Source organism: Aythya ferina (assembly GCF_964211825.1).
Source record: "Aythya ferina genome assembly, chromosome: 3".
Lineage (NCBI taxonomy): Eukaryota > Metazoa > Chordata > Aves > Anseriformes > Anatidae > Aythya > Aythya ferina.
The window spans coordinates 2547353-2565908 of record NC_140298.1 but is presented as its reverse complement, the minus strand read 5'-3'; the positions used below and the strand labels follow the sequence as shown (position 1 = coordinate 2565908).

General features: G+C 44.4%; 1 protein-coding gene across 6 annotated transcripts in view; it reads right to left on the bottom strand.

Annotated features, from left to right (window-relative positions):
• The window catches only part of CCDC85A (coiled-coil domain containing 85A), a 76230-nt gene extending 57861 nt beyond the window's left edge, over positions 1–18369 (bottom strand). For 3 of the 6 annotated variants that reach the window (XM_084514094.1, XM_084514096.1, XM_084514095.1), the window contains exons 1-2: positions 17792–18368; positions 14577–15492 (exon numbers count right to left, since the gene is read on the bottom strand). In XM_084514094.1, the coding sequence (XP_084370220.1) occupies positions 14577–15492; positions 17792–18010 (1135 nt within the window). In that variant the 5' untranslated portion in view covers positions 18011–18368. Of the gene's footprint in view, positions 1–5157; positions 5235–9254; positions 9466–14576; positions 15493–17791 lie in introns of those variants that run through there. The other 3 variants (XR_014691289.1, XM_084514097.1, XM_084514093.1) reach the window with 3 other exon arrangements.
• Between the last annotated feature and the right edge of the window lie 187 nt (positions 18370–18556).

Genomic DNA, 18556 nt, shown 5'->3' with positions numbered 1-18556 from the left:
CTGGGAAAGCGTACTCACCTAGCTGAAGGCAAACCACAAGATGCATCAGTTATCATGTGAATAGTCTGGACACAGTGTTAGAGGATCCTGTGTTTACTGTCAGCGATAGCCCACGAGTTCAGCCTAAAAGTAAAATGACGGGGATTGCACTCTGATGTGTTGACCCTTTCAAAATATCTGGGAGTTTTGAGAAACTATTCCTCCACACAATTATCACTGTTTGTATTTTTAATACACTCCTTATATTTTTAATTAGTTTGCTCTGTTGTTTTGTTTGTTTGTTTTTTTAATTCAGGGGTTCACAGTTTAATCCAGTAAAAAGTTTAAAAGGACAGAAATGTGATAAGCCCATGCTTTTTTGTTTGTTTGTTTGTTTTGTTTTATAAATACATTAGGAATGTTTTCACAGGAAAAAGTTATATGGCTCTACAAAAAAAAAAAAAAAATAATTTAAAGCACAGATATTTAGGCAAGTGCTACATCAGAAGCAGCACCATATGTTCCCATATTTCAGCATTAAAGACAAAGCACCTGTTAAATGAAAAGCAATAAAGTTTTTCCCCACAAGCTACTGCCCCAAGAACTACTTATTTCAAGTACCATATAATCAGACCAATCTCATTAGGAAGGAGATAATTAAAAGACTAGCAGGTTGCTAAATCACACCTAGGACACACAACCTGATGTTTGCTCTAGTTTACGAGTAAGATTAAAATAGTAACAGTGCCAGTGTTCCTTTAATCTCTGGACAAGTTTCAACATCAAATTGCACTCCATCCCCAGTTCAGCATAAGAAGTGTCATTAAAAGCTCAATTCTGGGCTGGCAGGAAGCTGCTGTAACTGCAGGAACTTCCCACTCTCATGGCAAGGGCCATTCCCGTAGCACTGCTGTCGCTTGTTGCGGGATGGCAGCGTTCAGGCTGTCAGTGTGCAGTGTCAGAGCCTGGTTCCCCACCCAGCAGGCATCACGACGCAGCGTTAAAATCCTGGACCGAATTCCAATCGGTGCCATCCACAGTTTCTAGAAGTGACCACGCCACAGTCGCTTTGTGCTGGAAGCCTCCACCTTTTGGCAGACGGCAAGAACATCGCCCAGCCTGCCTCAAACCCAGCCGCTCCCGGGCATGACTTCGGGTAAAGGTTTCAGGTTGCAGGACTCGATGGATGGCAGCAGCCATCTACCTGCTAGAAGAGAGTCCACTGGAAGAAAAGGGCATTCAGCCAGAAGTCTCAAAATGCACTAGTTCACCAAGATCCCCTCTCCCACCTCTGCCAAGTCACGCAGAGGTTCGTACTCTGAGGCCCATCAGGGAGATCTGTATCTCACCAGCACTTCCCCTGCTCCCTGGCACGTTCCCTGACACGCTAGGGATTGACACTAAGGCTCCAATGAACATCTCGCCACAATATTCCCCGCTCACCCCACGCCTTTTTTTTTTTTTTTTTTTTTTTTTTTTTTTTAAGAGAAAGAGCTTTCCTTTTCAATTTTATTTTGACGAAAGATCAATATTCCTTTTGATTGTACCCAACTAGCTGACTAAAATCCCCAGCTGGTAACACCTCAGATTCATACCAGCATCTTAATTTCCTGCATGAAGACGACTACAGCTACACACCTATCCTGCAACATTAAAAACATGCCAAAAGAAAAAAGGCAGAAAAATTTCCCTAGTACAGCCATCACAACACTCCTTTTTTCCTCAGTTTGGATTTATTGTAAGTCACTATGTTGAAGGAGAGCCTTCAGACACCCTGTAAATGCAAGAGGTACATTCACATCATACAATGTGTGCCTGCTACACACACACACACAAAATAAAAATAGCTTTGATCCCCACTGGCCTGGTTAGCATCATTCATGAAATTCAGGAAGGAAGGAAACAGGTTGCCTTAAAACTTGATTTTGAAAGGAAACACATTGAAAGTGTTTGTATCAAGCTAATTGTTCACTAAGGTGTTTTCTGGGCATGTGAGTAACCTCAGCCCCAGTTCTTATGCCACACTCAACACAGACAGACAGAAGCCATCAGAAAACTGGTATAATACAATGGAATAATCAGTAGCTAGAACGCAGGAAATCTGGATTTAAGGTTCAGCTGGTGGCTGATTGATCCAGTCTTGCCATTTGTGCAGCCCACTGTTTGTTCATGCACAAGGTGAAGATCACAATATTTGTTTCCTAGGTAAATTGTTTGGAGAACTCCTGGCAAGTTGCAAATAGCATCCAGGCACTTCCAACAAGGGTAAGAGCTCACTCAGGTTAACAGCACATCCACAGCTCTTTGCAGGTGTCGAGGCCTCAGCTCCATGAGACCACTGTGCCTGTACCAGTTCCCTTAGTGAGGACCAGAAACCGAGTCCGACTGCCTGGAGGAGGGCTGTCACCAGGCAGCGTCCCTCCAGCCAGCCGAACACATGCGACTCCATCCTCAAATGCCACCTCCAGCCCTTCCTCTCATTTCAAGCAAGAGTTGAGTTCAACATCATGATTCCTCCAGTGAGAGATGTCAGCTTAAAGCTCTCTTCCGCCACTTCCTGATGTCTTGTTTCCATCACCTTGCTCTAGCCCCAAATTAAACTCCTCCCTATGAAGAAGTATTCACTTTTAAAACTCTGATCATGCCCTGCCTCTAAACTGCAGAACCGAGGTAGTAAGGAAAAAAAAAAAGGAAAACCCTGAAGAACGAGCTGCTTAAATGAAGAACCACAAATAACGAGCATTCTTCTAACTTCACACATGCAAAAAAGCCAACATTTAAAAAATAATCACTTTTGCACATCATGTAATAGTTATTCTCATGTGAATAATAAAGATAATCAATATTACTGTAAGAGAACCATTAGAAAGTTTAAATATGAGGATTTCACACAAAGGCCTGCTTCTCCTTGACCGTCGGTAGCTGACTTCGATGCGTTCAGTGCCTTACAAGCAAGCTTCTGGGCCCCCCTTCCGCTGATTTCCAGGAGGAGCTGGCACGTGGCTCTCACAAAGCCTGCACTTGGCTCATTTGATCCAGTTGCTCTCCAGGTTGTCCCAGACTGACATCTGTCCGTCCAGCAGCTGTAGATCAGAAAAACTCCTCGTGCAGAAAGGAAGCTCAGCCAGCAGAGTCCCTTGGGAGCAGAGGGAAGCGCAGGATGACACAGATCAGAAGCCATTTGGGCTTTGGGCACAGCCCAGAAGCAGCTGCCAGGAGCTGATCAGGGAGCAGAGGACAGGCACACAGAAGGACAGCTGCTCACCTGCTCCTGTGAGACCAGGGCAACCAACACCTCCTCTCTGCAAGCCCATCACCCCAGGCACTCCCCGCCTGGCAGTGCCACGCGGCACAGACCGCCAGGCAGCACAGCCCCACGCCAGCTCAATCCTGGGGCCCCTCCGTGGAGCTGCACCTGGACTGAGCCCGGAGCTACAAACCCATCGGGTTGCTAAAGGGACAGTGCCTACATCAGGAGAGAACGGTCCTGCAACCGGTAAGTCAAACTACTTCTGATTTACACCATTAAAATAGAGAAACTTGTTTGCCTATATGCAACAAGTACCTCTGGGTGTGGAAAAAATTGAGTGTTCTCAGATTTGTACTCCCCAAATTCCCAGTCAGATTCCTGGAGCAGTGAAGAAAGCGTCTCTCCAGAACCCTTCCCAGTGCGTTTCACCAAAGGGAATGGGGCACAGATTTAGTAGGTAGAAAGCTCTGTATCAACAGCCGTGCTAGCGGGAGCAGTCAGGCAGCTGGCTGCTTTGCTCTTCATCTGGCTCACACAGCCGCTCACCCCCCGAGGCACCCGGGTACTGCACTGCTGGTAAGGACACAGGCACTGCGAGACTCGAGTGTTTGGAGTGAAGATGCTCCTGGTTCCCTGGGAAACAGCCTCTCCTGACAGACTCAACACGAGCATTATCTGAATTCTTCTTGCTCCAGACAGCAATAATCTACTAATCACTTTCATCTCCCATTCCAGGCCTTTTCCCCTGAGTTTCAAGAGCCTACTGCTTCCTATGCATCATGATGCAATTCTGGGTTGCACTACAAGAACAAATTAAGTTTTAACAAAAACTTTGGGGCTATTAAAAGCACTTGATTAAGAATGATAAAATTGAGAGCAAGTGTCACCTGACTGCACCTGGTCAACACCTTGTTTCTCCAGTAACAAAGACAAAAAATACCCCAAACCTCATGTTAAATTATTACATGTAGGATTGACAACTAACATCAGTTTACTGAAAATACATCTGCTAAGCGCACCTCCGTCAAATGCAGAACAGACAGAACCAAGATCTGCTATACTACAAGTACAGAACTTTTCACACTGACAAATTAAACAGCTATTTTGCCCTCAAAGAAAAAAAAAAAAAAAGCTGTTTCTCTTTCAAACATCCTTCATTAATCCTTCAAATATTGATTTCTCAAACAGATATCAGAATCATCTATTTTGATTTTGTTAGAGGTAAAAAGCATTAAAATAAAAAGCACCACCAGGCAACAGAGCTGGAATAAAATATGTTGCCCAGGAAACTGACTCCTGGCTTCAGTGCCTACAGCACACATTCCCAGGTGGCAGTTGATAAGCATTGACTTATCTTTTAAGTACAATGAACTGTTTAATTCAGGTGGCTGTAGAGTAATAAGGAAAAAGGGTAAGGCAAGTCCTTTTGAGGTACTGTTTAGACTTCCCCAAGTATCTTTTCGGTACTCCTTGAGTCTACAAGTGCATATAACTGCAGTAGTGTGATCAATGCAAAGAGTTAGAAATATCCAACTCGTTCTTCTCAAAACCAGCATGATGGAGTTGCTTGTGAGGACAGAACTCAGAGCCATGCTTCCGAAATAGCCTGATCAGTCAGTTCCATGCTGGCAGGCAATCCACCAATTCATTTTTATCAGCTCGAGTTCAACTTTGCTTGTCTCTTAGAGTGTAGGGAAATCTTTCCATTTTATTATTTCTATAAAGGAGGTAAAATATGCAAATAGCTGAAATTAGGATTAATTTTAAATACAGTCCAGATGCTTTTTGTCCTCCCGACTTTCCAAAATATTCATGTGCTATGGTAGCAAGCAGTCAACATGTAGGATTTAGCATTATTGATTGGAACATAGATCACGTGCCAAGTTCCAACAACAAGGAATAAATCAAAGAGATCTTAGCACCTGTACCTGGAGGAGACATTGATTCTGGTATCTTCTGCTGTTTAGTTAGGACTGCAGAGCCTTTGGTCTTGGTGGCTGGAGATCTGGTTATGAAAAAAAATGTTGTTGGAATGCTTTGCTTTTGTTTGCATTAAATCCGTTTTCTTTATGGATTTAATGATACTGCAAAAGCCTAAAATTCAAAGTTAACTTAAAGTTACAAAAATCTTTAAAACAGCCACAAGGAAGCAAGATGAACTACAATAAGAGAGGCAAGGGACTTCATTCAGGGCACTGCAGGGACGCGGGTATTTAGGCATCTTGCTTTGGTCTGGGCATCCAATCTCAGTACAAGTCCTGTGCCCAACAAGGACTGAAGTGCGAAATACTTGGATCTGAGCCAGTTTTCAGGTTCTGCTTCACATCATTCATATGCTCACACTCGATGCATTCAACTGCCTTCAGTGAAGCGTTTTTTTCTTCCTCACAATCAAACAGTACTTTTAGAGACCCACCTTAATGCCATCAGTAACGTTTTCTAACCACAAAAATCGTAAGATGGATTTTTAACATCATTAGGATTCATCCACTGTAAAACAAAATTGGACTCAGCAGCCAAGAGGGGATGTGGGTCACCAATCAATGCTTTTCTCCAGGCTTATCTGAACTTCATATAGGAGTACACTACACAGTGATGAATCAGACCTGTACCCTTTGTCAAAAGCATGTGTTGTTTTTTTTCCCCCCCTTCAAATCCCAGTTACAAATACATGTTCCAAAAGCCTACAGAAAGCGTTGATCAATGCACATTTTTACCACTCATATGAAGATAAAAGAGATGCAGTGAAATAAATATAGTGACCTTTGAGGCCAAACATTTGAAAGAAATGTCTCACTGCTAATCAAATAAGGTATTTTCGGATATCTGCTTGATATAACAGGCATAAAAGCCCTGGAATAATTTGGCTAACCTTGAGAAGGTACCAAAAAAAAAACAAAAGTTCAGTAGTGTTGCTTACCACATGGCTCACTGTGATCTCCTGGATGTAACACATCTGTTATTTGTGACAGGTCTTGAACACTGTTGTATTTGATTAGTCTGAATAACCACTTAAATAATGATACGGACTTCTTCAAAACAATACTATAAATCTTGTAACCGTTTTTCCCCTATGTAACCTGGCCTATCTGTACTAACTCACAGCAAAGTGAAAAATAAAAGGTCAAAGAAACATTTAACTTGCTAAAGTATACAAGTGCAAAACTGCTAGTGCCCTCCTCTCACCAAGGATGCAGAGAGAATGCAAAGAAGCCCCAAGTTTTACAGAAGAGCTGACAAGTTGAACTAAGACTGCTTGTTATTCACAGGCTTTATGTAACTGTTCATCTCTTAGGACAACCTACCTCAAGATACCAGCTTTCCCATTCGCAATCAATAAATCTGCAAACATTTTCATGCTGTGCATCACCAAATGCTTGGGCAGATCTCAAATCATGATCCTGGCTCTCCTCTGTGTTATTTGCAGAATTTGAAGCACTAAAAAAGACCTACAAAAATATTAAATGCGCATAGACTGCTACCATTATGGTATGGGTGGGGAGGGTTGTTTGCTTGATTGCTTTTAGTATATATCCTCCCCCCACCTTAAACTTTTATAATTACTTCCCTCAGAACCAACTTGCTGTTACTACTAGTGTACCTATGTCTTTTAGTCCAAGGCCTCCTCCAGGCCATCCCTTCCATTTTCTCATTTTCTTTGGTATCTTTCTGTTGTGATACTGTTGGAAAACCCAAGAAAAAGCAATCTGATTTCAAGAGAACTTGAAAAAAAAAATTAAAAAATCAAAAGCATGGAAAGAGAGAAGGGTGGGTTTTTCTTTATTTAAATATGCTTTTAGATTTCTTGACTGTGAATTCCCCACATTAACGAAAATCCTTAATTCACGTACACAAAGAATGTTACTAAAACCCTTCACATTGAGTTTTGCAATAAAGGTGAAGACCAAACTGTGAAGTCCTTGATGAATATCACAAGTCACAGCTAGAGAATAAAAGTATGGGGAAAAAAATGCATCCTCATATAAAAGAGCAACAACCAGAAGAACCATCTTACAAAAATTAGAAATTGCTACACCGGATCAGACCACTGATGCAATCAGCATTTTAGCCTCCCTTTTCCTCCATCAGGAATCAGGACTGGCTGTTTTAGATGAAGGCAAACCAAAAAGCTTGCCATTAACAGCAATGGAACAAAATGCCAGAGTAAAGTTCCTTCTCAGTTCCTATTACTTAGAAGCTTACATTTGCCTTAAATCAGATAAATTAGATCTCTTCTCCCAAACACCAGCAATTTCTGTGTTTTCACATGTTATCTTTCATTTTGTGTTACCCAAAGGAACGCCTGATAACGCTCAGGGCTTTGACTGCCGTTGTGCTCTGCATCATTTCACAGCAGTGACAGCCTGGCTAGTCTGCCAGCGTGGCTTAAGAGTTTAGTTACAATTGAGTATCCTCTTAAAGCACTCTTCCAAATTCCACAGCACAGTACTCTATCAGTTTTTCTTTACTAAGGCTTAATGGCACAGTTATCTTCAGACAGACAAGAACATCAACACTTACAGTGGGCTCTTCTACACCTTCAAGTGTGAGGTTGTGGGAAAGCCAATCATCCCACAAACATCACATAATTCAGCTGGAGACCTTTCACCAGTGTGGCTTTTTTACTTCTTTCTGCATTAAGAAGCAAAGCTCGGTGTTTCAGTCCTAGCTGATTCTCCAAATAGAGCCCACTCATTAACTATTCAAGAGGAACATGCAGACAAGATTTATATCAAGATCATTACTTGAAGATAATTCTCAATGTCCTCTCAGTAACTATACATCAGTGTATATGACAATAAGACCTAAGACAAGCTATGCTTCAGTTTATTAATTAAGACATGACTTACTAGCTCATAAACCAATGAACTTTCATCGCTAGCGACATTTCTTATGTACACAAAGCTTTATTATACTTCATCAAATACCCTGTAATTGGGAATGCCTCACTGTCCTGCAACACCTGTCACTGTCTATGCACTTCGTGTGTGAATGATGGTATCAAATTTTAACCCCATGCTACACTGACTGCTGTGCTCTTCCCTAGTTATTAACCCAACCAGCTCCAGTCCCTACACAACCTGCAGAAATTCTCCATTATTAACTTCCTAATATTATTATTTTTTTTAAAATCTCAAGAAGAAACATTCCATTAATAGATGGAATAGAAAAAATAACAGGACACCTTTTAATGAAGGCACACAGTATATCCTACAAGGCTCAAGTACTAAAACAAGCAACACTTACCAAGAATTATTATTATAATATTCTAACTCTGCATTAGAATTGTCAAATTCTCTGTCTCTGGTAATTTAATCACTGTAATATTTCTAATATATTCAACAAAATCAAAACACAGTAACTCAGGAAGCTGTGCACAAGACAATGTCACATAAGATCCTGTCCTCCAGTTAAAGGTACTCTCTCCCAGCAAGGACTCAGACAAGGCTTTGATTTGAGAACTCTCCATTCTAGCACAAAAATAAATAAGATCTGCCCACCTATTTCAAGACAACACTAACTGCCCTCCAAGCTCTTGATGATTCTGTCTTGCATCTTGACCAAACAGGATGAGAATAAGCTTTATTTTTTCAGTACGTGCTGAAACAAGCTCCTACTCAACACTCAGTAAATAAGTTAATTTTAAAAACATATGTTGAATAAACTGAAAAACCAATACATCCCAGGTGTAACACTAACAGAGTCAGGATGCCAAGGGCTGCCCTGCAGAGTGCTTGTCAAGACACTGTCAGTAATGGCCATGATCTGCTGTTAGCTTTTCACCTCTGGAGGTCCTTGTCCAGGCGTCAGAGAGGTTCCAGCAGACTTGGAGCCAGGCAGCAGAGCCGCTGACCTCCCCTTTTCACTGCCTAATGCCAGCAGCAAGGGCATGGCTCGAAGGTCTGAAGGGAGGGCTGCTGGCAGGGCTGCCCCCGGGCCTCTGTCACTACAGCATGGCACAACAAGCAGGGAGCAAGTACCTGGCCCTCTGGCAGCAGCTGTACGCTTGTCAGTTCACACCTACCTTATCACACAGGCAGCCGTCGCAGGCTAGCACAGACCCTGTCCTAAAAGGCACGTGGTGTGCTGGTGGTGGCTTCAGGACAGCATACCCCGTGTAGGAACCTCCTGCCTGCTTGGGTACTTGTAGTGAAAGGGTCACTGCCTCCAAGGACGGGCTGAATTAGCCTCAAGTCCTTACTGCAAAACCAGCATCATATAGCACGACATGCCACCTAGGAGAAAAAGGATGGAAGTATAAAACCTCTACGTGGTGACTTCGCACAGTGCTACTTACCACACGTGGCTGTGGTTTACTTGTAGCCCCGTAAGGGGTGGTGTTCAGCTGTTCTGCTGAATCCTTGCTACACGTCCACCATAACGTGTGATACCACTGCACCACGGCATCAGACAGCAGCAGAAACAAACCTCAGCCCTAGTCTGAATGCCCCAAACCTCCCAGCAATCAGAGTGCTGGAACATCCATACAACTGCTTGAAACGAGACAAGTTTCTTTACAAAGGGGCCTCAGTCTTCTTATTAGGATATCAGTACTTTTGCCGGAAGGATGATTCACCACACAGTAAAATAACTTCACTGACAAAACCAGTTTGGGTGTAATTAAGGATATGTAAGTGTAAACTGTTCCCACAAGCCCCACGTGAGTTTCTAGGAGGTTCATCATTTTGGTATGATAAGCCACTTTTTCCAGCCTGACCAATTACTCCACAAAAAAAGCGAGTCTGGTAATAAACCCAGCATGTTCTAATCACATACACGTTCACATAGCATGTCCCAGTTCTCTTCCAGTGCGTGATCACTAAAACTGATTTACAAGTCTGATGCAAAACCTATGGAATTCAGCTGAGACTCCCATTGACATAAAAGTTTCAGAGCTCTACAATTAAAATAACAAATGTCTGAAATAAACAGTGGATAAATTCACACTGACAAGCAAAAAGTTCGATCCATCCCGGAGCCTTGGCTTGCACGACTGATTGCTCTCAGGAGTGAGCAATGCTGTATCAGGCCTCACGTGGCAGATGTACAGTAGTGGGTACCATCGGGAAAGCCCGAGTTACACACAGTGTTGTGTGCACTGCATTCACGACAGGCAAATTACTTCCATTTCAACTGTAAGAAAAATAACGTGAGCAAAGCTACGCAGAATGACATCATTTCACTGTTGGCCAGCAGGATGTGAGCTATTTCCACTGAGAGGGTATCAGTTAATTCAGTAACATTAGTACAAGTTTTCTCTCGCTGCAGCCATACTGCAGTTCCCTCTTTGTACTCAGCGCAGCAAAATAAAAGTGTTTTCTGATTTTATTTTCCTCCTAAGAAGCACATTTATAGCAGGAATTGTTCCAGATCGAAGCCAAGTTTAACTTACAAATACTCTTGCTCCATAGGTGCTGCTGCATCTGTTCTCTCAGCCCTCACACCTCCCGCGGTACGGGCGGTGTTAGTCAGCAGTTTTACTGCTCTTCATTAATAACCTCAGCAGGAAGCAAAAAGCACGTATGAAAGCCTTCTGATATTTTCCTTTCACATAAAAGTCAAAGCCCAGGGTAAAACAAAGGACTGCTTAAAATAGAAAGTTTATAATAAATTGCTTGGAATAAAAAACACCACTTAGATTGCAAATGCTGAAAGCACGTTAATTTATACAGAGGCACTTACACCCCACATATTTGTGTCAGACTTACAGACTGTCATCTATTCTTCTGGAGCATAAATGCTCTCTATAAAATATTGTTACCACTGGTATTTTCTCTTCTAATTTCAGCAGCCTTTCTATCCCAAATACCTCTGTGCTCATTAGCCAGAACACTCGAGCGATCACAGCAAGACAGGGATCATGCTTTATGTGGGTGGAGCCTTTAAAAAAAGAAAAAAAGGAAATACACGTGTTTTCTGTTAGCAACCATCAAGCCAAACTTAGCTTTCAGACCCCATTTGCTGTCACTCCAAAAGTTGAGGATACATGTTTCAGAAGAATGTGTCAAATACTGTACTAAGTTATCTTTTTTTTTTCTTTTTTAAAGCTTTATAAATCTTATCAATGAAAAGTGAACTGTCATACAAGGGAAAATGACAAGAGCAAACCTTTGAGAACAGAAAATGAAGAAAATTACGAAAGAAAACGTTATCACCTCATCCTTTATTCCTTCAGCTGCTCCTAAGGATGAAAGAGAGCTTCCAGCCTGCTGTACCTTCTTGTTGTACCTCATGACAGCCTGAAATACTCATGAGGCCAGAATGACTGCTGCATATACCATATCCCGCAAAGCAGACTTTAGCTGCGCATCCTATTTCTGAAGCCACTGTAATATGACATCGAAATGAATTTAGCCTGAGAGTTTGACCACAACCTGCAATGATTCTAACTCCATTCCCTGTGTTTACACATGAGGTTCTGGTACAGATAACCACACGTCACTGAACGCATTGGTGCCCCGTGGTCACACAGGTGCTAACAAGACAGAATTTAGGGCAAACAGGAACTGTTAGCAATGTATGGGAGCCCTCGTTCCAACAGAAGTAGCTAGGTTGTTAGCATGCATGCTTTCTAATTAGGGACAGCAATATCAGGTAGGCAGCGTAGTACTTTTAAGAATGAGGTTTGATGTGCAGAGGAACACCTTCCCCTCTCAAACGTGATTTGGAGTCAAGACCAATGGAGACCAGCCAGCCCTCTACTGAGTTTAAGTTCTGATCACATCATTTTATACTCTTAAGTCAGAAGATTTTAGTCTTTGCTAGTCATCATTAGGATCACAAACACTTCACCCTTGCGGCTCAGATAGATGTCAGAGCACAAGTACTATTTGCCCTGCAAAACAACCACACAGGCGTAAGAATGCCTCCTAGCTTGCTACACTCCGAGCTTTACAATGAACGAGGCTTCACCAACATGACAGTTTACTTACTGCATGATTTTGGGGTAAGAATCAAGAATAGCATCCCTTTACATTTCTCAACAGGACTTCCAAGCTGTATTTTCCTAAGTTCCTCACAGCAAATGCAAAAAAAAGCTCAATGCACAGCTCCCCACCTATAATCAAGCAGCAGGTTCATGCATACAGGTACAAAAGAAGTGTGTAAATCAAGATATACACATTGCTTTCCCAACAAGAACAAGCGAGGACCGCCAGTACTTTTACCATGTTCACGTTAACTGTTCTTCCCTGCGTTCAGTGTCTGACAGAAATAAAACCCCCAACCCCAGCAGTCAGCCCAGCTGTGAAGGCCAAGTATTTTATTTTCCTGAAGTTTAAGGCTGGTTCCTCACAGCAGAGCTGTCAGTTTCCACCACCAACCAAATTGGAGTCCAAGGTCAGACCAGTGCCAGAAGTAAACCTCACAGCTAACATCTATCCCGTGCCTGCATCAAGTTATACAAATATGAAAGAAGAGACGTTTGACAACTCACTGGTGAGCCAAGTCCTCTGCAAAAATGATTATATTGAGAGCAGGACAGGCAAAACTCTCATTAAAGTCAATAAACAGACTCCCAAATCAGCAGCTGCCATCTCCAGCTCCTTGTGGCTTGAGTCCAAGTTGTACATCAATGAAATACTCTGCACAAAGGACGCCAGTCATCTCATGCTTAAAGTAACAACTGCTCTCACTGGTAATAACATGGCTGCGTTCTCAGCAAGACTATTTGGACCAAAAAAAACAACCCATCAGAGAGCCCACCATGCTGGGAGCAGAGAAAAACATACCTTTGTCTGTGACTGAATTTTAAAAATAAATACTTAAAACCTTACATCACCTTTCTACGTTATCAGCAAGTGTGATTTAGAAGCCATCTTTCTGGTTCCATACTTCACCCTGCTCACAGTCAGGTCAATTTACTCATTTTAAACAGAAAGAACTGAAGGAAATACGGTATTTAAGGGAAGTTTTTACAAGACCAGCTTTTAAAAGGTACGTGTTACACATCTTCACAAAGTTGTCAAGCACTCTTATTAATTGTTTTAAAACGTTTTAGAAGTGCATGAGAAGTCTAACACTTACCACATCGGGGTTTGTCAGCCCTGTGAAATATATCCATTTCACTACTAGGAACCTGGGTTTGTCCCTACACAGCAGGTTAACTGAAGGCATTCTGTAAGTTAAGATAATCATCACAGATAAAACGGACAGATGTAAGAGAGCAACATGATAAATGGTGAGGACAGCACCCGGCACAGGGCTCACTCCATCTCCCAGGCAGATCCAACAAGTGCTCGGTTCCACCGATGTCAACACAACTTCTTGCAGCTGCTTATGAAATGTAAACACGTGAACTCCATCCAAGACAATCTACTAAGGCAAAATCCTCACTTCAGAGCTTGCCTTCAAATCTTCTGTAAAGGTCTGAGAAACAGGTTTTCACGTATACAAGATGGTAATTGCCTTTATGAAAACATCTCAAAGCACGTGGAAAAAAATGGAGCAGACTATAGAACTTCTGCTAAATCTACAAGAAGTTATTCCAGCAGCACAGTAAGATGTTTGAACTTCGTAATCATTTCATTTGCTGTATTTCATTCCTTTCAATAGTGTCATAACTGCCAGGCTTTCAAAACACTGAAATTTAAGATGGTCACAATTCAAATCTAAGTAGTTAATTGCAATCACTGAGGATACACAGCTCTTAGAAGCTGGCCTGTTTGTCGGGCATTTTTCTGAAGTGCACCAATAACACCATCACACACATAAAGCACCCTAAGATCCTCCTTCATTTTTTAATTTGTTATAATTAAACACACGCAAGTTGGGGCTTTGCAAAGCTGCAGAAGGTATCAGATTCATTTATACCGAGCTTCACTCTTCATCTGGGTGCTTTCCAAAGTTTATGGAAAAAAAACATGTAAGAATCCTTCCACCAACAAACAGGAATTTCTACAATCTTGAAAGCCTCAGAGAAACTAGGTTGGGGTGAAAGTGAAACATGAGACATTCACCTCCACTCCGCCGACTCAAACATAGGCAAGACAAGAAACATGAGCATCTCCCCTCTAACCAACGTTAAACATAGATCTGCCTAGGGACAGGCAGTTGACACCTACCGACCACAGAGCAGGCTCAAGGCCACGAGCTGTTTCTCTGTACCTTACAGACGAACACTCAAGATCCACTTCTCCATTTTTTAAATCCACCCAACAGCTACTGGACAGGCAAACAGGTACACTGATTAATTCACTTGCTACAGGAATAATGCTAACACCAGACTTGTTGCCTTTCATTCCACATTAAAAAAAAATACATATTTCTTTTCCATTAACATCTGAAATACCATAGAAACTGCCTTAATAGTTTTCAGAGCACATTTTCCCTAAGTTTATCGACCCACCATTCATTCCGTTGTATATACTTCTGTGGTGAGGGGAGAGGTCATCCGTTACTTGTCTCCTGAGGGTACCTTCTCTGCTGCCTCCGCTGAGATGTTTGAGATGCTCCGGGCTCCCTCCATAGTGTTGTTTGAGATGCTCAGGGCTCGTACCCCTCACTTTGTGGAGATGTTCTGTACTTCCACTCGGCGTGTGCTTTTGAAGATGATCTGGGCTGCTACTGCTGTGCTTTTGATGCTCAGGGCTGCTACCAGGCCTCTGCTTTTGAAAGTGTTCAGGGCTACTACTCAAAACGTGCTTTGGGAGAGTTTCTGGACTGCTACTGCTGTGCTTTTGTTGCTCAGGTGCTTTGACAATGGTTTTGTGATGCTCTGGACTTGGTCCTTTCAGGTGATGATCAGGACTGCCAGAACCCCTCGGCTTCTGGAGGTGCTCGGGGCTGATACTCCTGTGCTTCTGATGCTCAGGGCTTCCCTCACCCCGAGCTTTTTGGAGATGTTCTGGACTAGTACTTGGATGATGTTTATGATGATCTGGGCTGTCTGTACTTCCCGTGCTAGAAGTGCTGCTCCCATCGCCGACATCTCGTATGTAAGCGCTCGTTGCAGTTAACTGGCACAGGCTGATTTGGCTGTCAATAGAGCTCCGGCTGCCTGCTCCACCGCCCTTCTCCTCATCCAGCAACACGCACAGTTCTTTCAGCTCCAGGTTCTCCTTAACAACTTCTTCTTGTCTCACCTCCAATTCCTTCAGCTTCTGTAAGTATAAGGCAACCTCTTTGTGCATAACGCTCGCGCTGTATCTGCCCAGTCTCTGCCACTCACGGGACACCTTCTTGCCTTTCTGCCTGTCATCATCCAGAAAGCAGCAAAGGTCTCTCAGTTCTTGGTTATCTTCCTGCAGCTTCTGATTGATATCCTTTAAAAGAAAGAGACTCATGACAGGGAAGTGTCCAAAAGAATCAATGTTATACCATTATATTATACAAGCCAGTGCCATAAGCCCAACATCTAAGCACTCAAGGAAGGCATAAATAATTGTGTAGATCTGGCATATAACATCATGCTTCAAACAAAGCTGCTGCCCAGTAAAAAAGTGAATATAGCATGGAGCTAACCCTGATGGATTCAAAGACTAGCTTCTGATACAGCATAAAATTTTTGTGTGCTTAACTCATGTTCATCCTAAATATCAGAATAATTTAGGTCCCAAATTGGGCAAAGATCATAAGCTCTCTCATGAGGATCTCATTCCCTTGAGAAATATTCACATGCAAGTTAGTGCTGAGTAAGACCGTAAGGTACATCAGAAATTGTAATCTCAATTATTAACATTTACAGTCCCTGCTCCCTAAAGCATATTCACATTAAAAAGCGTTTTAGAGATTTAAGATATTTGGGTTTTGTTTGATTTCACTTCAGATTTCCGTAAGAGAACCTTGTCAATCACCACTTCACCAGCCTCGCTTCAACCACTCTGAAATAACTAATCTGCTTTAACAGATTTTTCACTGCTAATAAAACAAAGAGCGTGATTCCACACCCTTCTCTAAGCAAGGACCCATCTGAAGCAAAAACGTTCAAGCTATTACTATAAGCAGAATAACATGCCAAAGAAAATATTTTCACTATTTCATGTTCCTAGTTCTACTAAACTGGCTTGTGACCATATTTATTTTTCTCTCATCTAAACGTTCATCCCTCCTTATGTACAATATTACAAGTAGAGAATAGCCCCAACTGTCAAAAATCTAGCCTTCTGAAAAGCCCATTTTAGCAGTTTCTTCAGAAAATGAAGCTTCTGCAGCACCACCAGATGCGTGTGCATTTGATCCTCTCGGAACAACTTGGAATTTGAATGATTTAAACCCAGATTCAACAAAGGAGAAATCTCAACGAGGCTACAAGGTAGCCTCAGCAAATCTATGCTGGAGAGAAGTACTTAAAATGATCCCATGGTAGAATAGAAGAGTTTGTGTGGAAACCCTCGATTCAGCAGGCAGAAGCAGGGGGCACTGAGAGCAGGCATCGCTGGTCACCGCTCCTCACAGCCCCAGTCTTTCACATGGGACAAAGGAGGGCTTAAAGCCTTGTTTTCCCAAATTCCTTTCAGAAGTTCCAGCTGAGGCAGCTGAACAAATGGAGGAAGTTAAACACCACTTAGGAAGTTGAGCATGGAGAGAGGAATTTGTCACTCCTTCCTACACATCTTGGTGCGTCCTGTTATTTATCCAGCAGATAAATAAATCCATACGATGGCACAACACCTTCACACAGAGCTGGGAGAAAGACACTGTTGTCGCATTTAACTTGCTTTTAAAACACGAGATCTGTTTTTACCGACTTGCTGTCACTGACAGGTCTCACCCCCAGACACCACGTATTCTCAGTAGGCAGAGGGGACTCACACAGACTCCCTCGCACTTTGCAGAAGGGGAAAACCTGGGAGACAGGAACAGTCTTCCCCCACATGCTATTTATCTGACGTCATGCTACTATCGAGGATGCTTTCTCCATAATTTACTTGTCTACAGCCACTCTGCAGATCAAGAACGCTATTCTAACATACTCTCACATAAAAATGCGAAAGCCCCCACTGCCTCTGGGTCTTCTCCCCTTCCCTCCAACTTCACCTCAAAGGAATTTCTGAAAACCATCTCATTTCTCAAAGCAGCAAGACAGAAAGTGTTTGCAGCCATGCCTGCCTTCAGCTAACTCTCTGGGTGTGTAATGCACCTGTACGTGCTACAGCAGGGTAATTACCTGTCAGCAGTCACACTCTCTCCCCAGCCATGGGAAGCAGAGAAGGAAACATTACGGACTACGATCCTCACTCAAGCAGAGAGCTAAACCAAGCAGGCTAAATCGTTACAGACTTGGTCTGCCTCTGGGCATAGCCCGCAGAAGATGCCACTGAGGGTGGCACGATCGGAGATGCGTTACCATCAGATGTCCTCACCCTGCAAACCGGGGACTGCTCCTTGTCCCCCCCAGCCAAGCCCCTGGGTTTCCCACCACCTGTGTACCCCACATCCTGGACACGGCCGGCTCCCTGAGTTCAGTACGCCACCCTAAAACAGCGACAGCAAGCTGTGCAACCCAAGCAAAGGCTTTGGGATGCCAGCGGGCTCCGCACGCAGCCGGCGGCGCCGCTTAACCCGGCTGCGACCCAGCGGGGCCAGCTCCGCTACGGGGACCCGGCCCGGTCCGGGAGGTACCTTGAGGCCGCGGATCTCGCCCAGGTGCAGCTGCAGGCGGCGGTTCACCTCGCGGATGAGGTTGCTGTGGTCCAGCATCGCGCTCATCTTCTCGGCCTCGGCGCGGCGCAGGCTGCGGATCAGCTCCTCCTTGCTCCACTTGAGCAGCTCCTCGTCCGACACCTTGGACAGGTCCTCGGCCGCCGCCGCCCCGCCGCTCTCCGCCGCCACTTTGGCCATGGCGGCGGCCGGGGGGCACCCCAAGGAGGGGGGCGGCCGGGGCTCGCGGGGGGGGCCCGTCGGGGCGCGGGCAGCGGAGCCCGGCGGAAAGGAGGAGGAGAAGGCGGGGGGGGAGCCGGGCGGGGAAATCCTCCGGGCGGGGAAGGGAAAGGGGGAAAAAGAGGGGAGAGAAAAAGGGAAAAAAGGAAAAAAGAGCAGGAACCACGCAAGCTCGGCTCTCTCCCCAAGCGCACGGTGCCGGCACGGCTCGGTACGGCTTGGTTCAGCCCGGCACGGCTCGGTTCAGCCCGGCACGGCTCGGTTCAGCCCAGCACGGCCCGGTTCGGTTCGGCTCGGTTCAGCCCGGCATGGCCCGGCCCGGCCCGGCTCGGCGCGGCACGGCTCGTGCGGGCGCGCCACGGCCGCCGGCTTTTCAGCGGGGCGCGCCGCCACGTGCGGGCCCGCGCGGGCGGAGCGGGGGCGTGGCCACAGCCGAGGGCGGGGCCGAGGGCGGGGCCAGGCCCGGCGCTGTCCCTGCGGCCCGCGGGCGCCCCCTGGCGGCCCCGC